The sequence below is a fragment of the Mustelus asterias genome, chromosome 11 (assembly GCF_964213995.1).
Source record: "Mustelus asterias chromosome 11, sMusAst1.hap1.1, whole genome shotgun sequence".
Taxonomy (NCBI): Eukaryota; Metazoa; Chordata; class Chondrichthyes; order Carcharhiniformes; family Triakidae; genus Mustelus; species Mustelus asterias.
In genome coordinates this window covers 57,110,252-57,137,271 of record NC_135811.1, presented here as the reverse complement: position 1 = coordinate 57,137,271, position 27,020 = coordinate 57,110,252, and the positions used below count along the sequence as shown (strand labels likewise).

At 46.2% G+C, this 27,020-nt stretch overlaps 1 protein-coding gene across 1 annotated transcript; it reads left to right on the top strand.

Annotated features, from left to right (window-relative positions):
* The first annotated feature begins 11,932 nt into the window (after positions 1-11,932).
* Positions 11,933-15,106, top strand: egr2b (early growth response 2b). The gene is made up of 2 exons (XM_078223631.1): positions 11,933-12,375; positions 12,879-15,106. The coding sequence occupies exons 1-2, from the start codon at positions 12,216-12,218 to the stop codon at positions 13,955-13,957; spliced, it is 1,239 nt and encodes a 412-aa protein (XP_078079757.1). The 5' UTR covers positions 11,933-12,215; the 3' UTR covers positions 13,958-15,106.
* Positions 15,107-27,020: the final 11,914 nt, after the last annotated feature.

Sequence of the window (27,020 nt, the reverse complement as noted above, 5' to 3'; positions counted from 1 at the left end):
TCCTGCCCCTGCTCTATCCATGTCTCTGAAATAGCCACAACATCGAAGTCCCAGGTACTGATCCACGCTGCAAGTTCACCCACTTTATTGCGAATACTCCTGGCATTGAAGTATACACATTTCAAACCCTGCTCCACCCCACCTCTGCAATGCCGTGCATTGCAGTCCCCATCCATGCATCCCTCACTTTCAGCCCCACTACTCAGGATCCCTCCCCCCCCCCGAATCAGTTTAAACCTCCTTGCATGGCCTTAGCAAATTTACCCCCCAGGATATTGGTCCCCTTCTGATTAAGGTGTAGACCATCCTTCTCATAGAGGTCACACCTTCCCCAGTACGAGCCCCAATTGCTTAAGTACCTGAACCCCTCCCTCCTGCACCATCCCCTCAGCCATGAATTCAAACCTTCCCTCTCCCTATTCCTCTCTAAACTATCCCGTGGTACAGGCAAGAGTCCAGAGATAACCACTCTGTCAGTCTTGGCCTTTAGTTTCCACCCCAACTCCATAAATCCCTGCCTAATATCCCCTTCCCCTATCCTCCCTATGTCGTGTGTCCCCACATGTACAATAACTTGTGGTTTATCTCCCTCCCCCCTAAGAGTCCTGAATACCCTGTCAGACACATCCCGGACCCCAGCCCCTGGTAGGCAACACACCAACCCTGAGTCCCTACCTTTAGTTCCGACCCTCCTATCTGTCCCCTTAATTGTGGAGTCCCCAATCACAAGGCCCAGTCTTTTACAGCCCCTAACCACCTGAGCTTTCTCACTCGGCTCACCCCCAGAGATCTGCTCTCTATGCTCAGTTGATTCCTCCTCAACTGTAGCCTCCAGCACCGAAAACCTATTATGGAGGGGAACCGCCCCAGGGGATTGTCTTCCCGATTGCTTCTTACCCCTCCTCCTGGCATTGACCCAAGCCTCATTTCTAGGAGTTACTATTTCTCTATAACTCCTATCAACTTCCACCTCCGCCTCCCGAATTATGCGGAGTTCCTCTACCTCCCCCTCCAGCTCCTTTACACGCTCCTCCAGAAGCTGCAATCTAATGCACTTCTTACAACTAAAATCTCCTGAAACACTACTGGATTTCCTCACCACATACATCCCACAGGAGATGCAGCATACTGCCTGAACTGCCATCCCTGAAGCCATTACCAGCAAGAAAAAAAGAAAACAAAAAAAAAACTTCCCCACACTTCCCCAACTGTCACTCTCCACTGCAGCCCGAGCAGCACTCCCTCACTGAGACACCAACTGTCACTCTCCACTGCAGCCCGAGCAGCACTCCCTCACTGAGACACCAACTGTCACACTCTACTGCAGCTCGAGCAGCACTCCCTCACTGAGACACCAACTGTCACTCTCCACTGCAGCCCGAGCAGCACTCCCACACTGAGACACCAACTGTCACTCTCCACTGCAGCCCGAGCAGCACTCCCACACTGAGACACCAACTGTCACACTCTACTGCAGCCCGAGCAGCACTCCCTCACTGAGACACCAACTGTCACTCTCCACTGCAGCCCGAGCAGCACTCCCTCACTGAGACACCAACTGTCACTCTCCACTGCAGCCCGAGCAGCACTCCCTCACTGAGACACCAACTGTCACACTCTACTGCAGCCCGAGCAGCACTCCCTCACTGAGACACCAACTGTCACTCTCCACTGCAGCCCGAGCAGCACTCCCTCACTGAGACACCAACTGTCACTCTCCACTGCAGCCCGAGCAACACAGCCGACAGCCCAAACGTATTCTCCAGTTAAAATGGGATTGTCCGGTATTTGGAATGAAGCAGTGTAGTTGGCAGTGAGGGGAATGTAAACCTTGATGAACGATCAGAGAATTCAGCAGCTTCGAGTTGGTGTCCCAGGAGAGCAGGATCAGGGCGAGAGTGCAGTCTGTCCGCACCTTCCCTGCTCTGTGAGCCACCCTCCGCTCCAGGCATTAGGATGCGGAATTGAACTTCGCAAAGTAGAAAGCCCCTCGCCCGCCCCCCCCCCCCCCCGCCTTCCCCGGGGGCGGATGTCTCAGTGTGGCTATTTCTGATATGTCTCCTAGTGTTTTATTTATCTAAATATTTCCCACGTGGAGGGAAACTGCAGCCACTGATCCTCAGAACCTTCCACCCCCAGCACCATCCAGACTATTAGTAGCTGTGTGTCAGTTTAGCTGGGCTATAGTGGGGGGACGGCGTGTTTTATTATAGATGTCTTTATGAGGTTGTGGTTGTTTGTCGCTACTGTAGTTTGTGGATTTATGGCACAAAGTATTTTTCAATGTGGGGAAGGGAGAAGCGGATGGGTTCTAGATTCTGGTGTTATGGAATTAAAGAATCTGAAACGCTGTTGGAAATTCTGGTTTCCATTGCAAATACAGAGAGGCGCAGCAATAGAGGGCGCCCGCAGCAGGAGCACAGCTAGGTGGCCTGGAGTTAGAGATTCAAGGGAGATTAATGCAGGGGGTTACTGTGGTGTAGCGTCCCTAGCTCTTGAACCGGGTTGTTGGCCAAGGAAACAAAAGAGAAAACGCTGGAAAATCTCAGCAGGTCTGGCAGCATCTGTAAGGAGAGAAAAGAGCTGACGTTTCGAGTCCAGATGACCCTTTATCCGCAGTAATTTGCTTTTATTTATGTTGGCCAAGGAAGATGATTTCACGATTTGGCCAAATGAGTTGATACAACCTGTAAATCCTTCTACTACATCAGGCAGTAAGAGCAGGAGGAGTTTCCTGGGAAGGTGTACCTTACCCAACACAACCATAGACCCAATACACAAGTCCCTGCTCATCAACACCCCCTCGGGAGATGGTATCTGAAACAAGAGATTACAGGCCAATTAAGAGCCATGATGTGGAGATGCCGGTGTTGGACTGGGGTGGGCAGAGTAAGAAGTCTCAGAACACCAGGTTAAAGTCCAACAGGTTTATTTGGAATCACAAGCTTCTGGAGCGCTATTCCTTCAAGGACTTTAACCTGGTGTTGTGAGACTTCTTATTTAAGAGCAGTGAGAGTTGGAAAATCTGGCAATAATGAACCAGTTAGCCTAACAACCTTAGCCTTGCTAGAGTTTATAGTCAAGGTTATATTTGACTCAATAACTGATTGGAGAGATTTGTGAAGGGCAGTTCATGCCTGACTAAACATTTTGTACAGGTGATTAAATGGGCATGGGGATGTCCATGGATGTTATTTATATGGACTTCCAGAAGGCATTCAATAACATCTCTCTTAAGAGACTGTTAGCTAAAATTGAAGCCTATGGAAATAGAGGCAAATTGTTGACCTGGTTAGAATTAAATATTAATGATGTTTTACATGTCATTAGTGAGTTCCGCACGCTATCGTCTGGGCTCACTCACCTTAACCACCTCGCCAGTCGAGGTTCTCCCCGGCCAAAATCACAGTCAGCCTCCATCAGTGGAGACCAGATGTGATGGCCACGCCGGGGGGATTGGAGGCCATTGAAGACCCTTGGGTGGTTAGGGGCATGGCCAGACAATGCTCATGGGGCAGTGCCAGCCTGGTTGTGCCCAGTAGACACCCTGATGCTGCCCACTGGGCGCCATAACTGTGACAGGGCAGTGCCATAGGTGTGGGGCCTGAGCAGGGGTGGGGCAATGACAGGGGAGCCAACGGCAGAGCTCCACAGGAGGGTGGGGAGGGAGCTCTGCAAGGGCTCCACAGGGGTGGTGATCAGTAGAGGGGAGACTCTGCAGATGGGGGGTGATCAGCAGGAGGAGGGAGCAGCACAGGGAGCGATCGGCAGGGTGGGGGGGGGGGGGCAATGTCCATGGTGGGGGGGGGCACAGGGGGACAAGGGGAAGGTGGCAGAAGATCTCCCAGTGCATTAGGAGATCAGGACATCTGTGCAACGGCATCCCAAGGACTCTGCAGCTGGCTTCACTGGTGACTCTAGGCTTAGCACCCCCCCACCCCCCACCCCCCACCATCAGAGTAAAGGGGGAATAATGAGAGAATAAAGAGGGAATTGAGAGGGAGCAAAGAAAGATTATGGAGCGAGAACAGGGGGAATATAAAGCAAGTAAAGAGCAAATAAGGGGGGAGGAAAGGGGGAACACAGTGGGAATGAAGAGGGAATACAGAGGGAATAAAAGAGATTAGAGAGCGAGTAAGTAGGTAATACAAGAGAGTGAAGAGGAAATAAAAGGAGAGTGAAGAGAAAGAGCGTTTATGGAGAGAGGAAAATGTGATTAGAGAGACAGTAAAGAGGGATTAGAGAGAGTGTAAAGAGGGATTAGAGAGAGTGTAAAGAGGGAATAGAGAGAGTGTAAAGAGGGAATACAGAAATTGTAAAGCAGGATTACAGAGAGAGTGAAGAGGAATTAGAGAGAGTCGAGATAAATTGAAGATTGAGTAAAATGGGACTACTGAGAGAGGAAAGAAGGATTACTGAGAGACTGAAGAATGAATAAAGAGAGAGTAAAGAGGATTAGAGAGAGTGAACGTGTAATACAAGAGACTAAAGAGGGAATAAAAGAGTGCAGAGGGATTATGGAGAGAGTTAAAAGGGACTATGGAGAGAATGAAGAGGGAATAGAGAGAGGTTGCATAAATGGTAAAAAGTGAGCGTTACAGAGAGAGAATGAAGGGGGAATACAGAGAAATTAAAGAGTGAATTCAGAGACAGTAAAGAAGGAATACGGAGAGAGTAAAAATGGATTACAGAGAGACTAAACTCAGAATGTGGAGAAAGTAAAGATGGAATAGAGAGAGAGTAAAGAGAGGTTACAGAGGGAGTAAAAGGGGGTTACTGAGAGGGGAAAGACAGACCACTGAGAGAGTGAAGGTAAAGAGGGGGTAAAAGGGATTATGGAGAGAGTAAAGAGGGAAAATAGAGAGAGTTAAGTGAGAATGGAGAGTGTGCAGAGAGGGTTTACAGAGAGGGTAAAGATGGAATACAGAAAGCGTGTAGAGGGATTAGAGAGAGAATAAAGAGGGATTAGAGCGAGAGAGTAAAGAGCAAATAATGAGAGAACAAAGAGGGAAAACAGAGAGAGTAAAGTGGGAATGCAGAGAGTGTAGAGAGAGCTTACAGTGAGAGTGAAGAGAGAATTCCAATAAAGTGGATAAGAGAGAGAATAAACAGGGATTAGAGAGAGAGCAAAAAGGTATAACAGAGAGAGGAAAGAGGGATTAGACAGAGATTAAAGAGGGAATAATAAGAGTGTAAAAAGGCATTGGAGATAGATTAGAGAGGGAATACAGAGAGTGTAAAGAGGAAGTGAAGCAGGATTAGAGAGAGCAAAAATGGATTGTGGAGAGTGTAAATTGGGAATATAGAGAGAGCACAGAGAGAATAAAGATGGATTGTGGATTGAGTAAAAAGAGATTATTGAGAGAGGAAAGAGAGATTACTGAGAGAGTGAAGGGGATATAATGAGAGAGTGAAGAGGGAATAGAGAGACTAATGAGGGAATATGGAGAGTAAATATAGAATACTGAGATCTTAAAAATGGAATGGGAGAGAGTAAAAGGGGATTATAGAGAGAGCATAGAGGGCATACAGAGGGAGTAAAGAGGTATATAGATAGTGTATGGAGGAAATAGAGAGAGAATAAAAGGGAATGAAGAGAGAGAGTAAAGAGGGATTACAGAGCAAGTGTAGAGGAAATATGAAGAGAATAAAGAGTGATCATGGAGAGAGTAAATAGGGGATACAGAAAGAATAAAGAGGGATTACAGAGAGAGTAAAGAGGATTTACAGAGCGGGTAAAGAAGGATTACAAAGAGAGTAAAAAGGGTATACAGAGTGGGTAAAGAGGGTATAGGGAGTAGGTAAAGAGGGATTACCTGCGATGATAATGAACAGTGTACCACCAACGAGTGACTGGTGGTGATGGATCAGCCAGGGAGTCCAAGTTGCTTCTCTGGAGATAGTCGTGATCTGTTGCTATGCATAATGATTGGAGAAGCTTGTGTTTTCTTTGAATGGCTCACAAAGAAACTCTCCCAGTCTTACTGCCTGCCATTGGAAAGTTGATGATCAATCTGTTTGGCTGAATGTTGAATGCAACTTCCGTGTCCATCAGATCCTAGAGTGGGACTCGAACCAGGAGATTCTGACTCAGAGACAGGGACATTACCCACCGCAACACAAGACTTCTCTTCTGTGACTAGTAGCTCTATTCATATTGCAGCCTCACTGGTTAATCCTGGTTATACATGACCTGGGTCACTTATGATGTGGAGATGCTGGCATTGGACTGGGGTAAGCATAGTAAGATGTCTCACAACACCAGGTTAAAGTCCAACACGTTTATTTGGCAGCACCAGCTTTTGGAGCCTCAAGCTCCTTCTTCAGGTGAGTGAGGACTTGTGTTCACAAACAGGGCACATAAAGACACAAACTCAATTTACAAGATAATGGTTGGAATGCGAGTCTTTACAGGTAATCAAGTCTTAAAGGTACAGACAATGTGAGTGGAGAGAGGGTTAAGCACAGATTAAAGAGATGTGTATTGTCTCCAGCCAGGACAGTTAGTGAGATTTTGCAAGCCCAGGCAAGTCGTGGGGGTTACAGACAGTGTGACATGAACCCAAGATCCCAGTTGAGGCCGTCCTCATGTGTGCGGCACTTGGCTATCAGTTTCTGCTCAGCGATTCTGCGTTGTCGTGTGTCGTGAAGGCCGCCTTGGAGAACGCTCACCCGAAGATCAGAGGCTGAATGCCCGTGACTGCTGAAGTGTTCCCCGATTGGAAGGGAATACTCCTGCCTGGTGATTGTTGAGTGGTGTTCATTCATTCGTTGTCGTAGCGTCTGCATGGTCTCCCCAATGTACCATGCCTCGGGACATCCTTTCCTGCAGCGTATCAGGTAGACAACGTTGGCCGAGTTGCAAGAGTAGGTACCGTGTACCTGGTGGATGGTGTTCTCACATGAGATGATGGCATCCGTGTCGATGATCCGGCACGTCTTGCAGAGGTTGCTGTGGCAGGGTTGTGTGATGGCATGGTCACTGTTCTCCTGAAGGCTGGGTAGTTTGCTGCGGACAATGGTCTGTTTGAGGCTGTGCGGTTGTTTGAAGGCAAGAAGTGGGGGTGTGGGGATGGCCTTGGTGAGATGTTCGTCTTCATCAATGACATGTTGAAGGCTCCGGAAAAGATGTCGTAGCTTCTCCGCTCCGGGGAAGCACTGGACGATGAAGGGTACTCTGTCCGCCGTGTCCCGTGTTTGTCTTCTGAGGAGGTCGGTGCGGTTTTTCGCCGTGGCACGTCAGAACTGTCGATCGATGAGTCGAACACCATATCCTGTTCTTATGAGGGCATCTTTCAGCGTCTGTAGGTGCCTGTTGCGATCCTCCTCATCTGAGCAGATCCTGTGTATATGGAGGGCTTGTCCGTAGGGGATGGCTTCTTTAACGTGTTTAGAGTGGAAGCTGGAGAAGTGGAGCATCGTGAGGTTATCCGTGGGCTTGCGGTACAGTGAGGTGCTGAGGTGACCGTCCTTGATGGAGATGCATGTGTCCAAGAATGCAACCAATTCCGGAGAGTCAACAAATGTCAACGTGTTGACATTTTCTTCCTTTGGACTCATGACGAACAATCACTGAAACAACTATATGATGACATCAACAAGTTCCATCCCACCATCAGACTCACCATGGTCTACTCTCCGGAATCGGTTGCATTCTTGGACACACACATCTCCATCAAGGGCGGTCACCTCAGCACTTCACTTTACCGCAAGCCCACAGATAACCTCACGATGCTCCACTTCTCCAGCTTCCACCCTAAACACGTTAAAGAAGCCATCCCCTACGGACAAGCCCTCCATATACACAGGATCTGCTCAGATGAGGAGGATCGCAACAGGCACCTACAGACGCTGAAAGATGCCCTCATAAGAACAGGATATTGCGTTTGACTCATCGATCGACAGTTCTGACGTGCCACAGCACCGACCTCCTCAGAAGAGGAGGGGCGGCACGGTAGCACAGTGGTTAGCACTGCTGCTTCACAGCTCCAGGGTCCCGGGTTCGATTCCCGGCTCGGGTCACTGTCTGTGTGGAGTTTGCACATTCTCTTCGTGTCTGCGTGGGTTTCCTCCGGGTGCTCCGGTTTCCTCCCACAGTCCAAAGATGTGCGGGTTAGGTTGATTGGCCAGGTTAAAAATTGTCCCTGAGATGTGTAGTTAGAGGGATTAGTGGGTAAATATGTGGGGGTAGGGCCTGGGTGGGATTGTGGTCGGTGCAGACTCGATGGGCCGAATGGCCTCCTTCTGCACTGTAGGGTTTCTATGATTCTATGATTCTATGATTCTATGAAGACAAACACGGGACACGACGTACAGAGTACCCTTCATCGTCCAGTACTTTCCCGGAGCGGAGAAGCTATGACATCTTCTCCGGAGCCTTCAACATGTCATCGATGAAGATGAACATCTCGCCAAGGCCATCCCCACACCCCCACTTCTTGCCTTCAACGACCGCACAACCTGAAACAGACCATTGTCCGCAGCAAACTACCCAGCCTTCAGGAGAACAGTGACTATGACATCACACAACTCTGCCACAGCAACCTCTGCAAGACGTGCCAGATCATCGACACGGATGCCATCATAGAACCATAGAACCATAGAAAATTACAGCTCAGAAACAGGCCTTTTGGCCCTTCTTGTCTGTGCCGAACCATTTTATGCCTAGTCCCACTGACCTGCACTTGGACCATATCCCTCCACACCCCTCTCATCCATGAACCCGTACAAGTTTTTCTTAAATGTTAAAAGTGACCCCGCATTTACCACTTTATCCGGCAGCTCATTCCACACTCCCACCACTCTCTGCGTGAAGAAGCCCCCCCTAATATTCCCTTTAAACTTTTCTCCTTTCACCCTTAACCAATGCCCTCTGGTTTTTTTCTCCCCTAGCCTCAGCGGAAAAAGCCTGCTTGCATTCACTCTATCTATACCCATCAAAATCTTATACACCTCTATCAAATCTCCCCTCAATCTTCTACGCTCCAGGGAATAAAGTCCCAACCTATTCAATCTCTCTCTGTAACTCAGCTTCTCAAGTCCCGGCAACATCCTTGTGAACCTTCTCTGCACTCTTTCAACCTTATTTACATCCTTCCTGTAACTAGGTGACCAAAACTGTACACAATACTCCAAATTCGGCCTCACCAATGCCTTATATAACCTTACCATAACACTCCAACTTTTATACTCACTTTCATCTCACGTGAGAACACCATCCACCAGGTACACGGTACATACTCTTGCGACTCGGCCAACGTTGTCTACCTGATACGCTGCAGGAAAGGATGTCCCGAGGCATGGTACATTGGGGAGACCATGCAGACGCTACAACAACGAATGAATGAACACCACTCACCAGGCAGGAGTGTTCCCTTCCAATCGGGGAACACTTCAGCAGTCACGGGCATTCAGCCTCTGATCTTCGGGTGAGCGTTCTCCAAGGCGGCCTTCACGACACACGACAACGCAGAATCGCTGAGCAGAAACTGATAGCCAAGTGCCGCACACATGAGGACGGCCTCAACTGGGATCTTGGGTTCATGTCACACTGTCTGTAACCCCCACGACTTGCCTGGGCTTGCAAAATCTCACTAACTGTCCTGGCTGGAGACAATACACATCTCTTTAACCTGTGCTTAACCCTCTCTCCACTCACATTGTCTGTACCTTTAAGACTTGATTACCTGTAAAGACTCGCATTCCAACCATTATCTTGTAAATTGAGTTTGTGTCTTTATGTGCCCTGTTTGTGAACACAAGTCCTCACTCACCTGAAGAAGGAACAGCACTCTGAAAACTAGTGCTGCCAAATAAACGTGTTGGACTTTAACCTGGTGTTGTGAGACTTCTTACTGGGTCACTTACCTACAGTTCACAGAATTACAGAATTGTTACGGTGTAGAAGGAGGCCATTCAGCCCATTGTGTCTGTAGTGGCTCTTTGAATAAGCCTCTAATGTAGTTTAATTCTCCTGCCTGTTCCCCATACTCCTGTACATTCTTCCATTTCAGCTAACAGCCCAGTTCTGTTTTAAATGCTTCAATTGAACCTGCCTCCACCACACTCAGAAAGGCAGAAAGTTCCAATCGCTTGCTGTGTGAAAAGGTTTCTTTCTCATGTCACTATTGTTTATTTTATGAATTACTTTAAATCTGTGCCCTCTTGTTCTTTCACGAGTGTTTCTCCTTAATTATTTTGTCCAAACCCTTCTGATTTTGAATATCTCTATTAAATCTAAATACCTCGATCCAGTGGAAGTGAGAAGTGTCCCAATCCCAGAATGAGTATTCCCTCACAATGGCCAACACAAGGTAAAGTATTTAAAATATGAAGCGATATCTGGTTAAGATCGATAAACTATTCCTAAGGCAAGCTGGAGGAAAAGGGGAGGGAAGCAGAGATGATGAGGAACATAGAATTAGAGAGATGGTGAGGCAGAATAGATCAAGAAAGCAGGCGAGGGTAAAAGTGGAGAATGGGGACAAAGACAGAATACAGTGAGTGACAGAGTGAGTGTGAGATAGTGTGTCAGAGAGTGCGTGTGAGGGAGTTTGAGAGTGTCTGAATATGAGTGAGAGTGTGAGACTGAGTGTGACAGTGTGATAGAGTGTGAGAGTGTGTTAGAGAGTTAGAAAGTGAGTATGAGAAAGAGTATGTGAGAGAATGAGAAAGTGTGTGTGCTAGCGAGTGTTAGAAAGTAGGTGAGAGTGAGTGTGTGTGCTAGCGAGTGTTAGAGAGTGAGTGCGCGAGAGTGAGAGACAGTGAGTGTGTGGGTCTGAGAGTGGGTGTGAGTGAGTGAGAATGCGAGAGTGTTAGAGTGTCACAGAGTGAACGAGAGTGGGTGTGGCAGTGAGTGCGAATGAATGAGTGTAGGAGAGTGAGTGTGAGAGTGAAAGACAGTAAAAGGGACTGAGAGAGAGACAGCGTGTGGCAGACGAGAGCAGAGAGTGAAACTTGTCAAAGAGAGAGTGGAAAGTCCAAGGGAAAGTAAGACAGAGCAATATTGATGCAGGCATTTACACCAGGTTGTTAGCAGGGCCAAGCATTGCATTGCAGACTATGGTGCTTCCTCAAGCAGGGAATGTTTCCGGGACATAATGATTAAATCTGCCCCTTCCTTACTGGAGTTGTTCAAAGAGCGGGAGAGGCAGCATCCCTGATTTACTCTGCCTTTTGAAACAGGGACAGTGTTCAGGAAAAGTCCCTGTGGATTGCTAACTGCTGAGAAACTTACTTATTAATGTCTGAATTGTGGGGTGAATGTGTCCAGTGCCCCCTCCAGCCCTGAGCCGGGGCAACGTGTGGCAGTGAAGGTTCTGCAGTTGTATCTGTGTGTATTGAGGGCGGCCAGGCTGCTGTTTGGAGCCATTGCGGTGCCTCTTGTGGTTTGATCGGGTCATTCACTGCTCAGCTCCGGTCTGTTGTGTCTCTCGCAGCCGCTGGTGCGGCTTTCGCCAGTTTCCGTGACTTCGCTGAGCTTTCCGGAATTTCCTGCCAAATATGGTGAGGAGGGGGGCGGATCCCTGGCTGTTCCCCCTCCCCGCTGCCTCCACCCCCCTCGCCGGATCCTCTCTCCATACATGGACAGGCAGAGGCAGCCGGAATCGCTCCATGTTGTACAAGCCGCTCTCCCGGAGAGTGGAGATTGCACTAAGCAATTCCTGCAGCAATGGGGGGAAGCAGCCGGGGGCTCTCCCTCATCACCCCCCCCCCCCCACCAGTCCCCCCAGCTCTGGGGTGCTCGGGGGGTGCACGGGGTGGGGGGCTATGCCCTACGATGCTGCCCTGGCCCGAGGAGCCAGGCGGATTCCCCGCCCACCGCGTCACTTCGCCTCGTTACAACCTTTTCCTCTCTCAGTCCATATATGGTCTCTTACGTCAGGGGGCATTCGCCTGCCTGAGATAAATAGTAAAGTGGAGCTTGTGAAAGGAGGAATTGAAGCAGAGAGAGATAGAGAGAGTGTGTGAGTGAGAGAGACAGAGAGAGTGTGAGACACAGAGGGGGACAGGGACATCAGCAGCTCCAGGGACCACCTCACTAGAAAGGGAGGGTTAGACCCTGCCGCTCCCTCACCCACTGCCAGCCAAAGCAACACAAACACAAGCTCGGCTGCAACATCCTGACACTAACCTTGGAACAAGTGCAGGCAGAGGAGAGGGGGGAAGAAAACTTTTGTTTTTAATTCATCCCCGAGACCCAGGCTAAACAAAGGATGACGGCGAAAGCGGTGGAGAAGATGCCGCTGTCCCTGGGAGGTCTCTTCCATCAACTCCCCGAAAGCATGTACTCGGTGGATGAGATCAGTTCGCTTCCCGCCTCCCTCACTGTCTTCCCGAACCAGGAACTGGCACAGTACGAGCAGATGCCCTCAGGTAAGCAGCTTCTCCAGAGTGTGCGGCTCGGGGAGGGGGTTAGAGAGTGTCCAGGGGACAGCCTGTAAACCCGGGGGTAACTATTAGCCCCAGGGTGATTGTTTATTAAGCTTTATGTTTGTGTTTGAGGCTGCAGTTTGTACGGGGAAGGTGGGAAGTGGTTATCTGAAGAGAGACAGTTTGCATTTAATTCATTCTTTCCAAGGGGGGTTAGAATTTATACAGAGGGTGAAATTATTATTTAAAAGTGAAATGAACGCGGAATAATATACCAGGGTGAGAAAAGTTAAAGAGCGGTGTGTGTGGGATTGAGTGAACAGCAGCAGTCTGTTGTTTAGTCTGCTTTCCAGTTTGTTGTGTTTATTGCCTCTTGCTGCCTTCTCTCAGTCCCAGGTGTAGTTGAGTTCAGCTATTGGTTCTGGCAAACCACCGCGTCTAGTTACTGTCCAAATGATCTCCCAAAGTATCCCCCGGAATAACAATATTTTCTTTCTGCTTTGCAGATGGAATGATTAACGTGGACATGGGCAGCGACAAGAGAGCCATCGACCTGCCTTACCCCAACAGCTATCACCCAGCCCCGGCCTCCCGCAGTCAGACTTTTACCTACATGGGAAAGTTCTCTATTGATTCTCAATGTGCCAACGCCAATTGGAACCCTGATGGGATCATTAACATAGTGAGTACTGGGATCTTCGGAGTCCCTCCACCATCCTCCACCTCATCGTCCTCCTCCTCTTCCTCGGCTTCCCCCAACCCTCTCTCCAGTACCCTCAGTTGCACCATGGCACAGAACCAGAGTGAGATGGAGCACATGTATTCGCCGCCGCCTCCTTACAGCTGCGGGGAGATTTACCAGGAGCCGGCTCCCTTCTTCAGCACCTCGACCTGCAGCCTGGGATACCCTCCTCCTCCCTCCTATCCTTCCCCAAAAGCGGTGGTGGACAACACCTTATTCCCCATCCTGCCGGAGTACAGCAGCATCTTCCAACCTCAGCACCGAGAGCTGCCCCCGGGCACCGAGCGCAAACCCTTCTCCTGCCCGGTGGAGCCCATCAGGATGGCCCCCCCTCTCACCCCTCTGTCCACCATCAGGAACTTCACTCTGGGCAACCCATCGGCAGAGGGGCCCCGACTGTCCAGCGGCTACGGCGGACAGAACCTCCCCCTCCGGCCCATCCGCCTCCGGAAGTACCCCAACCGGCCTAGCAAGACCCCGGTCCATGAGAGACCCTACCCGTGCCCGGCCGAGGGCTGCGACCGCCGCTTCTCCCGCTCCGACGAGCTGACCCGGCACATCCGGATCCACACCGGCCACAAGCCCTTCCAGTGCCGCATCTGCATGAGGAACTTCAGCCGGAGTGACCACCTCACCACCCACATCCGCACCCACACCGGCGAGAAACCCTTCTCCTGCGACTTCTGCGGCAGGAAATTCGCCCGCAGCGACGAGAGGAAGAGGCACACCAAGATTCACCTGAGGCAGAAGGAGAAGAAGCTAGCCAGCGAGAGAGCTTCCACAGTCACAGCCCTGTGCCCCGGGGGAAGCCCTCTGAGTGTCTGTCCACCCAGGACAGTATAGACCCAGGCACAAGCTCACTGACACTACCGCAAGGAGAGCAACTCCAACAGGGGAACACAGTTATCTGTGCAGATTGCACCCTCCAGCTATGTGTTTACATTTTGCTCCTTCAGCATCCTCTCAAAAATGTTCCCCCCTCCCACCTCCCCTTAGCCCCCAACCACTTAACTTCTGGGGGGAAGGGGGGAGCGAGTTGATCACTTGCTTTCTTATTCCGGGGTTCCTGGTTTGGGCTAAGCGGTTGAACTAGCCAAGGGTCCTGTATGTCTGGTGTTAACTAGCGCTCTCGCCAGATATCCCCAGTCAGAGGCTGCCCAAGGCTGTTAAACTGATGGAAACGCGGGGCAGAGAGTGAGAGAGAGAGGTTTGAGGCGCAGAGAGTGTTGTTACTGGGAGTTCACAGAGCAGGTGGTAAAAGGGGATAGTTTGTAAATAAGGCAGCGATAGTCTGTCTGAGGAAACTCGCTCCGGCACTTTTTATATAGATTGGTCACTAATGTCTACAAACAAAAGCAAAAAAGACCCGCGATAAATGCTCTCTAATCCTATAAAATAACTAAGAACAGGCTTCCTCGTGCCCAGGTCTAGTTTTAATAGGATGTGTGCAGCAGGCATTTCATGTTTTAACTTTTTTTCCCTCTGAGTGTGGGAAGATTCAGAGAACAGAAGTGGCGAGGTTAGAGTGGAATTAAACTCTGAACAATCCGGTGTTAGTTTAAATGGCAAGTGGATGTTTTGTACTTTTGCATTTAAACACTGCATGCTGAGATTTATTTGGTGCCTTGTTTTATTGTGGACGATTCTCCATGTCTGCATGTAAATATCCCGCCTTAAAGGACTGACTGTGGCAATCATGAAACCGCCAACCACCTACACGGGCTGGCGAAACCGTCCAATTCCTGCCAATTAATCTGGAGATTTTTAGAAAATATTTTTGTACGCGTTCTTTTTGTGCTAATATCTTCCAGTGTTTCGAATTTTGTAGCAAAGCTCTGGTTGTAAAGAGTGTGAATAATTTTATGTCGTTGATGCTGGTTTAATGTATTGGTGTAAAACCACTAACTGGGTTTAAAAAATGGGACTGATCAGTCCTCTCAAGATGTAATGTTTTATGGTTCTATTGATGTAAATATAATTTTACAAAATTTGTGCCATTGTCTGTGTGTTCTTTAAAAATTGCACCGAGAACCTGTGATCTCGAATGCGCTGGGTGAAAGGGAGGGGGGGGGGGGGGGGGTGGGAAGGTTCAATAGTAACTTTCAAAATGGGATTGGATATAGACTTGGGTAAAGAAAGTAATGAAGGATAAAGAGTGGGACTGATTGGATTGCTATCCCACGGGCACAATGGGCCGAAGGGTCTCTTCTATGCAATGTGAATCCACTTTTCCAATCAGAACCTCCAACTCCATCTCACTACTGCACTTCGGAAAACCCTTGCAGTTTTATCTAATGGCATTACCCTCCTAAAGTGGGGTCAGTGTAAAGGGGACATTTTTAATCGGGTAGCCAGCAACTCCCAATGTTCCCTTCGCCAAGCGCCACTCCCCAACCTTTCCAGCTAACTGACCGGGACAAGTTATCTTAGCTGCAGATAGTAATAGAGTTTACCACGGGTGAGGTGACCAAGATAGTTTGTGACAAAGGGTCATCCAGACTCGGAATGTTCGCTCTATTCTCTCCCCACAGATGCTGTCAGACCCGTTGAGATTTTCCAGCATTTTTCCAGCTTTTGTTTCAGATTCCAGCATCCGCAGTATTTTGATTTTAATTAAGATAGTTTGTACCTGTCCCAATGGCAGGCGTGAAGGGATTGCGAAGAAAATCGTTCCATGCCAAAGTTACATTGTTGCTATGTTTGTGTGCGAGGCCCTTCACGCAGGTAAACCAGCTGCTAGGCGAGATGTGAAAGGCAGCAGCAAGTTGTTTACTGGCTCTGTTCGCTTTTCGAAGAGTATTGAATGTAATTGCAGCTTATGTCGGTCTCTGGTTAAAATAGACGCTGAATTACACAGGAAAGGGTCTGGTTGCCCACCGCAACCTTCCACCTGGGCACTGCGAGAGATGCGGAGATCTGATGGAACAGATTTGGTTTATTGAACAGAAATGGAACTGAAGTTCCCTTGGTCCCATCTCCCCGAGGTTAATAACGGAGAGTCCAATCAAGTCTCCCATTTCATCCCAGAAATTAACGCATTTCTCAAATAAATTATACTTTACATTAGTGCCAGTGAAATTCCACTCTTCTCCAGTTTGAAATACGCAATTGTTCAACATGTCTCCAGGAGCGGGACCTACGTCTGGATGTTGTCCAAATCCCAGCTATCCCCCCGAGGAACTGAATTGTTACAGACACCCAGACTGGGAAGAGAGTACTCTGTGCCCCAAAACTGGGGAGAAGGGAGACTCACTTGGGAGGGGGGGGGGGGGGTCTCAGATTGTATTGGGTGGGCTCCCATTTTGTATTGAGAGAGTGGGGTGGGCTCCCATTTTGTATTGAGAGAGTGGGGTGGGCTCCCAGTTTGTATTGAAGGGTGTGAGGGTCCCAGTTTGTATTGAAGGGTGTGAGGGTCCCAGTTTGTATTGGGGGTGGGGTGTCCCAGCTTATATTGAGCGGTGGGGCTCCCAGTTTGTATGGAGGCGTGAGGTGGGTGGGTGTTAGGGAAGGTGTGTGCAGTTTGTATATGGATTGTTGGGGTGGGACCTTGGGAAGAGGTGGCGTGGGGGTGGGGGGTGCGGCGGGGGGGGGGGGGGGGCGGAACTGGGGCTCTGTCACAATCTTTTGCTGGAGATGGGGATAGAGTCCAGACCCTTTCCTAAACTCCTGTAACTCCAGAGTCAGGGTATTACTGCGCCGGGAGGTCACTGCTAAAGTGTGAAAAGTTTGGAAAGAGAGAATGGGGAATGTCTGCGGAGAGTGTGCAGGATGTTTGAATGGATAGCTTTGTGCTGGTGAGCTCCCCAAGAATTCCAAACTCACCCACCCGCTCTTTTGTCCGCAGAAAACCATTGTTCCGTCCCTGGAAAACTCTTGCTGAATTCACCATTGATTTCATTGTTTTATCTGTAGATATGCTTCGACACAGATTGGGTGTGTACAGGGGTAACTGAATGAATAATACCTTATTGTTTTAGAGTTTCCGATGTACATACAGCAGGAGACAGGAGAGAGTCAGTGGATTGAAGAGGTAATCTCGACCTTGTACTGGGACAGGAATAGGAAACCAGCGATCACTGCGCTTGGAAACTGTAGGCTGGGTGGAAGGTGTAACGCTGCGCCCTTGATGGCGATTCTGACAATAAATACCGTCCAGTTTAACTACGAGAAGGAAAAACCACAGGGAAAAACCACAGGCACACACACGTCAAATATCAGCAGACACCAGGGTAGAACTTAATGTCAAACAGCATCTAAAGTTGTATTGAAATCCCTTGTTGCTGGCCGCTTTAGTCCCCACAGCAGACAGCAAGTGAGATATTATTTTCAGAACACAACCTTTCAGGTAGACTTATCAAGCTTTTCAACGCGTTTCCAACGAGAAACTCCCTACTCTGTGGCTCCGGGAGAGCGTCAAGTAATCTCCTTCAAGTATTGGCAATTCATTCACTTTTCAGGCGGATCAGATGAAAACACTTCTGGTTAACGGAAAATAAATAGCAGATTATTAAACTCTTTGTATTTAATATCAGCCCAAAGGCGTGCCCAGATAAGGTAACGATTATATTTGAAATAAGTTCCTTGCAAAAGGTTTAGAGGCAAAATTGTTTTGGGAGATTTGTATTCAGCATTGCAGTTATTACATCAACAGAAAGCAACGGACAAGCCGAGCAGGCGCCTGATTTTCGGGAGTAAAGAATGCCCAGAATAAATCACGGAATATTTTATTTTTAAATCATTTGAGCTTGTTTTAATAAGACAGTTCAAATTACTACGCACTCGTAATTTCAGAATGATGTACCGTGGCGTAGACCGTTTATACCTTTAGCTGAATTTCAAATTCTTTGAAATCTTTGGCAGTGGATTGACTGCATTGAACACTATTCCAGTGGGAAGACCCTCTGTCACAGAGGGCCTCGTACGTTTTGATCATTTCTGTAGCACTGTCCCTATTGCTGGAACAGCCTGGACAATGTTACAAATCCTAGAAAGGGATATTCCCATGTCCAAGGAGCCTCAGACCAGTTCAGAATTGGTTGGGTTTACACTGTCCTGTGTCAATCAATCACTGCCCCTCGTTTTTTAAAATTCATTCTCTGGATGTGGGCGTGGCTGGCTGGCCAGCATTTATTGCCCAGTCCTAATTCCCTTGAATTGAGTGGCTTCCATTTCAACCATATTGCTGTGGGTCTGGAGTCACATGTCGGCCAGACCAGGTAAGGACGACAGATTTCCTTCCCTAAAGGACATTAATGAACCAGATGGTTTCATGGTCATCCTTTTCATTCCAGGTTTTTATTGAATTCAGATTTTGTGGTGGGATTTGAACCGGGGTCGCCAGAGCATTAATAGTACCACTCTGCTGCAGATCGGCAAGCCACAACTTGCACTCAGGATTCATCTCTTTGCAGTCCAGAAGAAACCCCCAGTGAGATTAACCATATCCTTCAAGAACTTGCCAACAATGTTAACCATTAAGTTTTGGGGCTTTTACTGACAGAATTTTGTGTGACAAATACCTAAGTTAGGAACATATGAAATAGGAGGAGAAGTAGGCCATTTGGCCCCTTGAGCCTGCTCCATCATTTGGTAAGATCATGTATATTCTGTTTGTGTTTCAAGTTCTACATTCCCATCTATCCCTGATAAGCTTTGATTCCCCTTTTCCTAACAAGACTCTAACTGCCTCCATTTCAATGACCCTACCTCCACTTCTGAGGCAAAGAGTTCCAAAGTCACAAAAAAAATTCTCCTAATTTTTGTTCTAAAGGGGCAACCGCTAATTTTAAAAACAGTGCCCTTCATCCTGGACTCACCCAGAAGAGGAAACATCCTCTCCATTTAAGATTCTCCATTCTTCAATCAAATCACCCCTCACTCTTCTAAACTCCTGTGGAAACTGGTCCAGCCTGCCTAATCTTCCCTCATAAGATAACCCACTCATTCCAGTTATCAACCTAATAAATCTTCGCTGAACTTGTTTCCAAAACATTTACATCCTTCATTTTTACACTCAGTCAAATTACTCAAAGATAAAACATGATTTAATCAACTTTTTCCGACATTAATTTTACTGCAAAATCTATTAAAGATTATTCTTTCCAAATAGCTGTTGTCAGCATGTTCCAAGTACAACAATCTTTACAGTGAAATCTGTAAACATATCAGCTGCTCTGCCTCCCAATCTCTGCCCTCCCAATCCTTCAGTACTCTTCAAACTTTCCGTTTCCTTGCCACTGTTGCAAGCTCGAGACCTAGATAAACCCACAGCATCCATCTGTGCTGCTCTTGCCATTCTCCAAAGGGCTCATCAAGTCACTGGCTCACTATGAACAGTAAATTACTCCAGCCCTCTCTCTTGTACACCTTCCTACCCAGTATGTCCACTCAGAGCTAATCTTGCCAATCTACTTACTGCCCAACTCACCCTGCCACTGCTGGCCCCGTGGATTCTCCTCTGACTGCCCCTTTCTGCACTACCTTCCATAATGTCCATTCACTTATGAATGGAGCCTTTGTTAACCATAGACTTATGGTGGATGACTGCATTAACATCGCAACTTTAAGAGAAACCCAGCTGAGGGTTGATGACACCTCGCCCTCTTGATGAAGCCTCCCTGCCTGGTTACATCTTCCACCGTTCAGCCCATTGTGGTGATGGTGTGGAGCTTATCACAAGATCATACACTGACCTGACCGTGAACCCATTGACACTTTCTCCTGCTTTGAGCATCTCACCTTGTTGCACCCCTCTCACCTCTCTTTCCAAAGCATCATTCTCTACCCTCCCCCCAAACATGATAGTGTTCTCACCAAGATATCTCCACTGCTTTGTTCCCAAGACTCTGCATTGCACAAATTCTCATCCTCGGAGACAGCTCCGTCTCACCTCATCGTGTTCCCTCTCCTCTGAATTCACTGACCTCTTATCCTCCTTAAATCTGTTCCTCTCTGTAAACTCCCAGATGCAGATTCACAATCAGCCCTTGACCATGCCATCTCACATGGTCTTGCTAATCTCATTGCATCAAGAACAGAAAAGGTCATTACTGACCACTTTCTGCATCACCCACATTCTCCTTTGCTCCAACCCCATCTCCTTTTATACCCATCCATGGAAAAAGCTATCCCCAATTGATCACTGAAACTGCATTCATAAAATACCAACAGCCTAGCCTTTGGCCCTGCTGTTTTGTTAACTCACAGGTACACTTCCACTTTTGGTGTCTTAGTCGCCGTAAAACCATTTACTCTTGCTCACCCCGGCTGTTTCCCCAGTGCTGCCCTCTTCTCCATTGCTTGAAGTCTAGGGGGTGTAGACTTGAAAGGATATGTCAGACAACTGGTTTAGCCATCCATTGCCAGACTAGGCTAGACCACACACAGCACTATCAACTCCTGCTCTCACATGCACACTATTCCAGGGTCATCCTGCTTCTTTAATTTGTCGAGGTCATCCAAAACTCTGCTGCCATGTCTTAACTCACCCTGTGTGAAACTGCAGTGGTCCAAGAAGGCAAGCCACCATTACCTTCTCGAGGGCAATCAGTGATTGGTTATAAATGCTAACCTAGCCAGTGACACCACACTCCACGGAAGAATACATTTAAGAAAATCCCCTCCCCCAACACCCAACACTGGCTGCTGGTCAAGCAATGCCTTGGTTTTAAAATCCTATCCTTATCAAATCCTTTCAAATCTTAGCCTTGTCCTTCCCCATCTCTGTAATCTCCTCCAGCCCTGCCACTCTCTGAAATGTCTGCACTCACCCAATTCTGGCCTAATTTTAATTGCTCCAGCATTGCTTCTGTTCTAAGCTCTGGAATTCCTTCCCCTACACCCTCCGTCTCTCTAGCTCACTTGCTTCCATTCAGACTTTCCTCAAAACCTACCTCTATGATCAAGGTTTTGGTCATCTGACCAATATCTCCTTATGTGGTTCTACAACATATTTTGGCATTGAATACTCTGTGAAGAACCTGAGAATGTGTTATTACAATTGCCATGAAATCCGTTGATCTGTGTGTTCCTGAGTGTTAAATTAGCATCCGTGGAGATTGTAATATTTAAGGTACAAGATGTTTCAATGCTTATTACACTGGTTCCTGCCTAGTAACAAGGGTGGGACCCTCTGGGAATGTTTTGATAGATCACCATATCAGTTCAAGAGTCAGTGAGCAGCTCTTCTTGAGACAGTCAGTTTGAGGCAGCCTGCCAGCCAACAAATGTCAAAAAGACAAATTGGATAGAAACAGGTCCCAGTTAAAGAAAGAGTTGTGAGGAGCCCGGTGCTTGGCACAGCCATATATCTGAAAGTATGCTTCTGAGATAGCGTCAAATGTATTCGGAAATCCAGGGAGAAGGAATTGTGGGAGGCAAGACTGAAACCCTGTAAGGTGGGCCATTATACAGGAGTAACTTTGGGCAGAATTCCAAGGAGAGGTCCTTAAAGGTGGAGATTGGAAACCCAGATGAGAAAGACAAAGTTTCAGTGAGATTGGTTGACTCACAGTGGGGTAATGTCTGAATGATTTGTTGAGAAGTCTATGGGATCTGTTTTGGTTGCATCTGTCATTGATTCTGTAATACGGTATGTTCAACTACAGCTCTGTTCATACTCACGTACCTCACACTTACCCTGGATGCTAGAGTGTAGGATACATATTGTAAATTGTTTTATCTTTCCCAACTTGTAAAGTTTTATTTTGTTTTTGCTCAAAATCTGTGGAATCTCGCGGCTTCATTCCAAAAGCAGGTGAACCACAACCTTTATCTACTTCCAGCAAAACGTTACCGGTCATGAAGCAGATCTCCTCCTAGGGTCTGGCCAAGGACAACAACATTAAAGACGTTATATAGATAAAGGTTTTTATATATTTTATAGAATTTGGTATTCATTAGGCTATTTCATTGGACTCTTGGAAACATTTAAACAATAAACATTTAAGTGCTTCTGGAACCAGTTGTTACTTGCATTCAGAAATATGTTGATCTGTGCTCATTCACCCATTCATAAAAACATGGGGAGGAGAAGCAGAAAATCCCAGGCAGAAAACTCACTCATACATATTTCTTTTGCTCCAGTTTCACTTCAGGAATTTGTACCACCAACTAATGACTTCCCTTCCATTTATAGACACACGCACACGCGCACACACAAAGAGGGTAAATCTTTCAGGTTATTGTCACTTCTTTCATTACAATGTTTTGTCTTTACTGTTTTATAAGGGCAGATACATCAAGCTATGTAATGTTATAAAAATGAATAAAGGCATGGGATGGTGGCAGTACAATGGTTAGCACTGCTGCATTACGTCAGGGACCCGGGTTCCATTCCGGCCTTGGGTGACCCTTTGTGTGGAGTTTGCATGTTCTCCCCATGTCTGCGTGGGTTTCCTCCAGGTGCTCCGGTTTCCTCCCAGTCTGAAATACGTGCTGGTTAGGGTGCATTGGATATGCTAAGTTCTCCCTCAGTGTACCCGAACAGGCACCGGAGTGTGGCGACTCAGGGATTTTCACAGTAACTTCATTGCAGTGTTAATGTAAGCCGACTTGTGACACTAATAAATAAACTTTAAACTAAAGCATGGAGGTGCAAATACTGAGGGCTCCTGCAGTGGAAGCTGGGGTCAGTTGCAGGCCAGCTAGTAGTTCAGAACCCTGTTTTGTGTGCAATGGGTGGTTGCCAATTTAACATTGTTTTACATTTGTACTAAACAGAAAAGTGAGGAGTTAGAACGTGTAGATCGTCCTAACTGTGTTAGAATCATTGTTTATAAAGTTTCAACTTTCCTACATTTACACCTGGTTTGGTGTTAAAGTGTTTTATGGTTTCTTTTGAGACACTTTCCCCTTATCTGCTGCTGTTGAGAAAGTGGAAGTCAGGGGTGGTAAGACCTGAGGCGGAAGAACCTCCCAATGAGATGTGGTCAAATAAATTTGCCTACATTAGACTAAATGTGACCTTGCTTAACTATGAAATATCTTTTGATACCTTTGTGTCAACCAATGAGTTGGAAACTCATGACAGGACTCAGTAAACTGTCTATTTTACAGCAAAGTTTTTGCACAACAGTCTATTTAAACAGCGTACTACAGCAAACAGAGTCTACACAAACTAAAGCAAACAGAACCCATGACCGAAACAACTGAGAAGCCTCCTTCAAAGCAGATTTCTTCTCTAAAATGCAAAGGAAGATAGAAACATAATACAAAGTGTGTATAAAATCAACACCAGTCTCTTTCAGCCACAGGCTCCAAGTCTTCACAGCACATTGAATCTGCTCATTTTAGTACTTCTGGATTGCCATTGTTAAACAGAAACTGGCTATCTTATCTGGAGACAGAAGGGCACCCACACTAGTCTTATGCAACACATTAACACCAGCCACATGGGGCTAACTGAGATTTCATATGTGGCTAATTGCATTTCATTAATAAATAAAAGTGAATATTGGAAACTTTTAGGCACTTGATTTCAATGCAGTGTGTGTGTTGGGAGGGGGAGGGGGGGGGACTTGAAATTTTGACATAGAAATAAATGCTTGAATAATTTATTTACAACACTTCCTCAGTCAGCTTTTAATCAGCTACATATAGTGACATCACTATTCCCCAGCCTGATTAAAGATGATTGGATATTTCCATTATCAATTAGACCTGGAACTCATTGCTATAAGTGACTGGTGTTAATTTTATCCATATTTTACTTTGTGTTTCTACTCATTGCATTTTATGTTAACTTGAAACGGAGACCGTGCTTTTTGAGTGCCTTAATCATTAAATGGCAACAGACAACCAAATATACAGAAAGTACATTTACTCTTATTGTGTGTATGGTGTTATCTACCAAAATTAATGCACATGGTTAAAACGGTGTTGCCATTGCCACATCTGGATGTATGGTGATTTCTAGTGGACAACATTGCTCGTGTTTGTTTACAGTCAACAGATCACCGGATTACCTCAGTCAAATGATAGAATCGGCCAGTGATGGGAGACTTTAATCTGCACTTCCTGAAACATTTAGCAATTTTTGGTTTGAGGGAAATGCAGAACTAAAAGGGACTTCTGAAAATTGTCTGTCCTGTTGCCTGCTTCACAACACCGACTACAATCCAGAAATATTTCCCTGTCTCTCGATCATTTTGGGATGCACTGAAGCCATGAAGGGTATTATAACACTACAAATTCTTTGTTAATCTGGAAGCCCAGTCTGCCTTTTCAATCACAGAATCGTTACAGCACGGGAGGCCATTTGGCCAATTGTGTTTGCACCAGCTCTCGAAATGAGCACTGTGGTTTAATGCCATTCCCCTGTATTTTCCTCACACCTCGGCATTGTTTCTACTCAAATAATCATCAAATGTCCTCTTGAATTACTCCACTAAACCTGCCTCCATCACATTTTCAGGCATTGCACTCACTATGTGAAAAAAGGTTTTCTCTCACATTACATTTGCTTCTTTTCAAAATCATTTTAAATCTGTGCTCTCTCGCTCTTGGTCCTTTTACGAGCAGGAACTGTTTCTCACTATCTACTCTGTCCAGCCCCTTCATGGTTTTGAACATCTCTATCAAATCTCCTCTTAGCTGCCTTCTCTCGAATAAGAATGGTTCCAGGGATGAGAAACTTCAGTTGAGGATAGATTTGGGATTGTTCTCCCAACTCTCCAATCTACCCTCATAACTAAAGTTTCTCATCCATTGAACCATTCCTGTGAATCTCCCCTGCATTCTCTCCAATGTGTTCACATTCTTCCTGTAATGTGGTGCTCAGAACTGTACACAACATTCCAGCTGAGGTCTAACTAAAGTTTAGCATAATCTCCTTGCTCTTGTACTCTGTGCCCCTATTAATGAAACCAGAACATGATATGTTCTATTAACTGCTCTCTACACCTGTCCTGTTCCCATCAATGATCTATACACTTATACACCTAGGTCCTTCTGTTCTTTCATCGCTGAAGAATTTTATCCCTTATTTTTTTATTATTTCTGCAGGTTCTTCCCACCAAAATGCATCACCTTGCATTTCTCCACCTTGAACTTCATTTGCCACTTATCTGGCCACTCCACTTGTTTATATCCTTTTGAAGTTTTACACTGTCCTTTTCAGGGTTTACAGTGCTTCGAAGTTTTGTGCAATCCGCAAACTTTGAAATTGTCCCCTGCACACTAAGAACTAGATGATTAACATATAAAGAAAAGTTAAGGTCCCAAAACTGACCCCTGGAGAACACAACTACAAACCTCCCTCCAGCCCGAAACATATCCATTGACCATTACTCTCTGCTTCCTATTATTCAGCCCATTTCATATTCATGTTGCTACTGTCCCTTTTATCTAATGAGCTATAATTATTCTAAGTCTGTTTTGTGGCACTGTATCAAATGCCTTCTGAAACTCCATGTGCACCACATCAACAGTATTACCCTCATCCATCCTTAATGTTATCTCCTTAAAAATCTCCAGCAAGTTAAAACATGATTTCCCCTTTAGACAAGTGGTCATAAAAGATTCCATTACACCATTTGAAGAGCTGGCAAGTTCTGGTGCAAAAACAAAACACTGCAGATGCTGGAAATGTGAAACGAAAACACACAACGCTGGAAACATTCTGCAAGTCAGGCAGTGTGTGTGAAGAAACGGTTGTTTTGTGTCCTTGAGATATATTGAAAGATCCTCCACCTGGAAAATTGGCTTTGTTTCTCTGTCCAAATATGCGGCCTGGTTTGTTGAATATTTCCAGCAATGGCTGTCTTTATTTGAGGTCTCCTGGTCAATATCTATGAATCAACATCACTGAAATAGACTAACTAGTTATTTATCTTGTTGCTGTTTGTGGGAGATCCCTGTGCCCAAATTTATAGCCATATTGCCTTCATGGCAAGTGGTTCAACTTCAAAAACATCCAAGTGACTTTGGAATATTTTAGGCGGTTCTCAAGTTGTGAAAAGTACTATTTAAAAGCAAGTCCTTTATATTATCAGGCATTTTCTTCCCCTTCTCTCCCTACACTTCAAGGTTATTCACTAGTTAAGATTTGTCTGGATAAGTTTTCAAATTCAGATGTGAACTATATTTATTTCTGAAATTGTTCTTCTGTTACAAAATAATTGGGTAAGGTTTATCCAAACTCCTTCTGAAGTCAATAGCCAAAATCTTAGAAGAGGGGAAAAATTTGCCAAAATCTTCTCAAACAATTGTACGTTTCAAATTGTGGAGATCTGTGCAACACAAGGATTTTGACAGAAATTGCCGATTCAATGACTTGTTCTCTCACTTGGCAACAGCTGGCTCTCAATATATCTAAATGAATTCAGAAGAAACTTTTCTTGAAGAAAACCTTGTTCTTGATGCTATGGGGGAAACTCTTATGATTCCCCCATGCTGAGAGCATCATATAATTCTCTTGCACTTGAAAATGTTGACAGAAGTCTCATAACTATTTAGCGAGTTTATTATTCATGTCAAATCTGAGTCAACCAATCATCATTTGGTTATTATAGTTCAGAATTAACTGCTCGGAGGATTGAGCCATCAGAGTGAAGGTAAAGTAACTCCTTAGTTTATTAGCAATTGCGGTTCTTACAGATCAAAACCTTTGGATAGGTGTAGAATTTGAATCAATATACATGGGTCTAAACCATGTAAACAAGTTTAGTGAATCTTTATTATTTGTTGGTCACTCGTTTTCCTTCACATCCTCAAAAATCTCTTTATGATAAATAGAACCTCCCTTATGACAAGAAAGCATTGAGATGTTTTAGCTTTAGCTGTTTTTTTAAGGACACGGTTGACTTGTAAACAGCAATGACGCTGGAGAATTCTGCAGTCAATTCAACATGACTATTTAAAATGGTACAACATTCAACGCTAATAAAAAAAAGGTAAAATGGTGCTG

Bases quoted from the DNA above. Each gene is read 5' to 3' on its own strand.
- egr2b (XM_078223631.1), top strand. From the start codon at position 12,216: ATGACGGCGAAAGCGGTGGAGAAGATGCCGCTGTCCCTGGGAGGTCTC. The intron at 12,376-12,878 runs GTAAGCAGCTTC...TCTGCTTTGCAG, and splicing joins GTACGAGCAGATGCCCTCAG to ATGGAATGATTAACGTGGAC.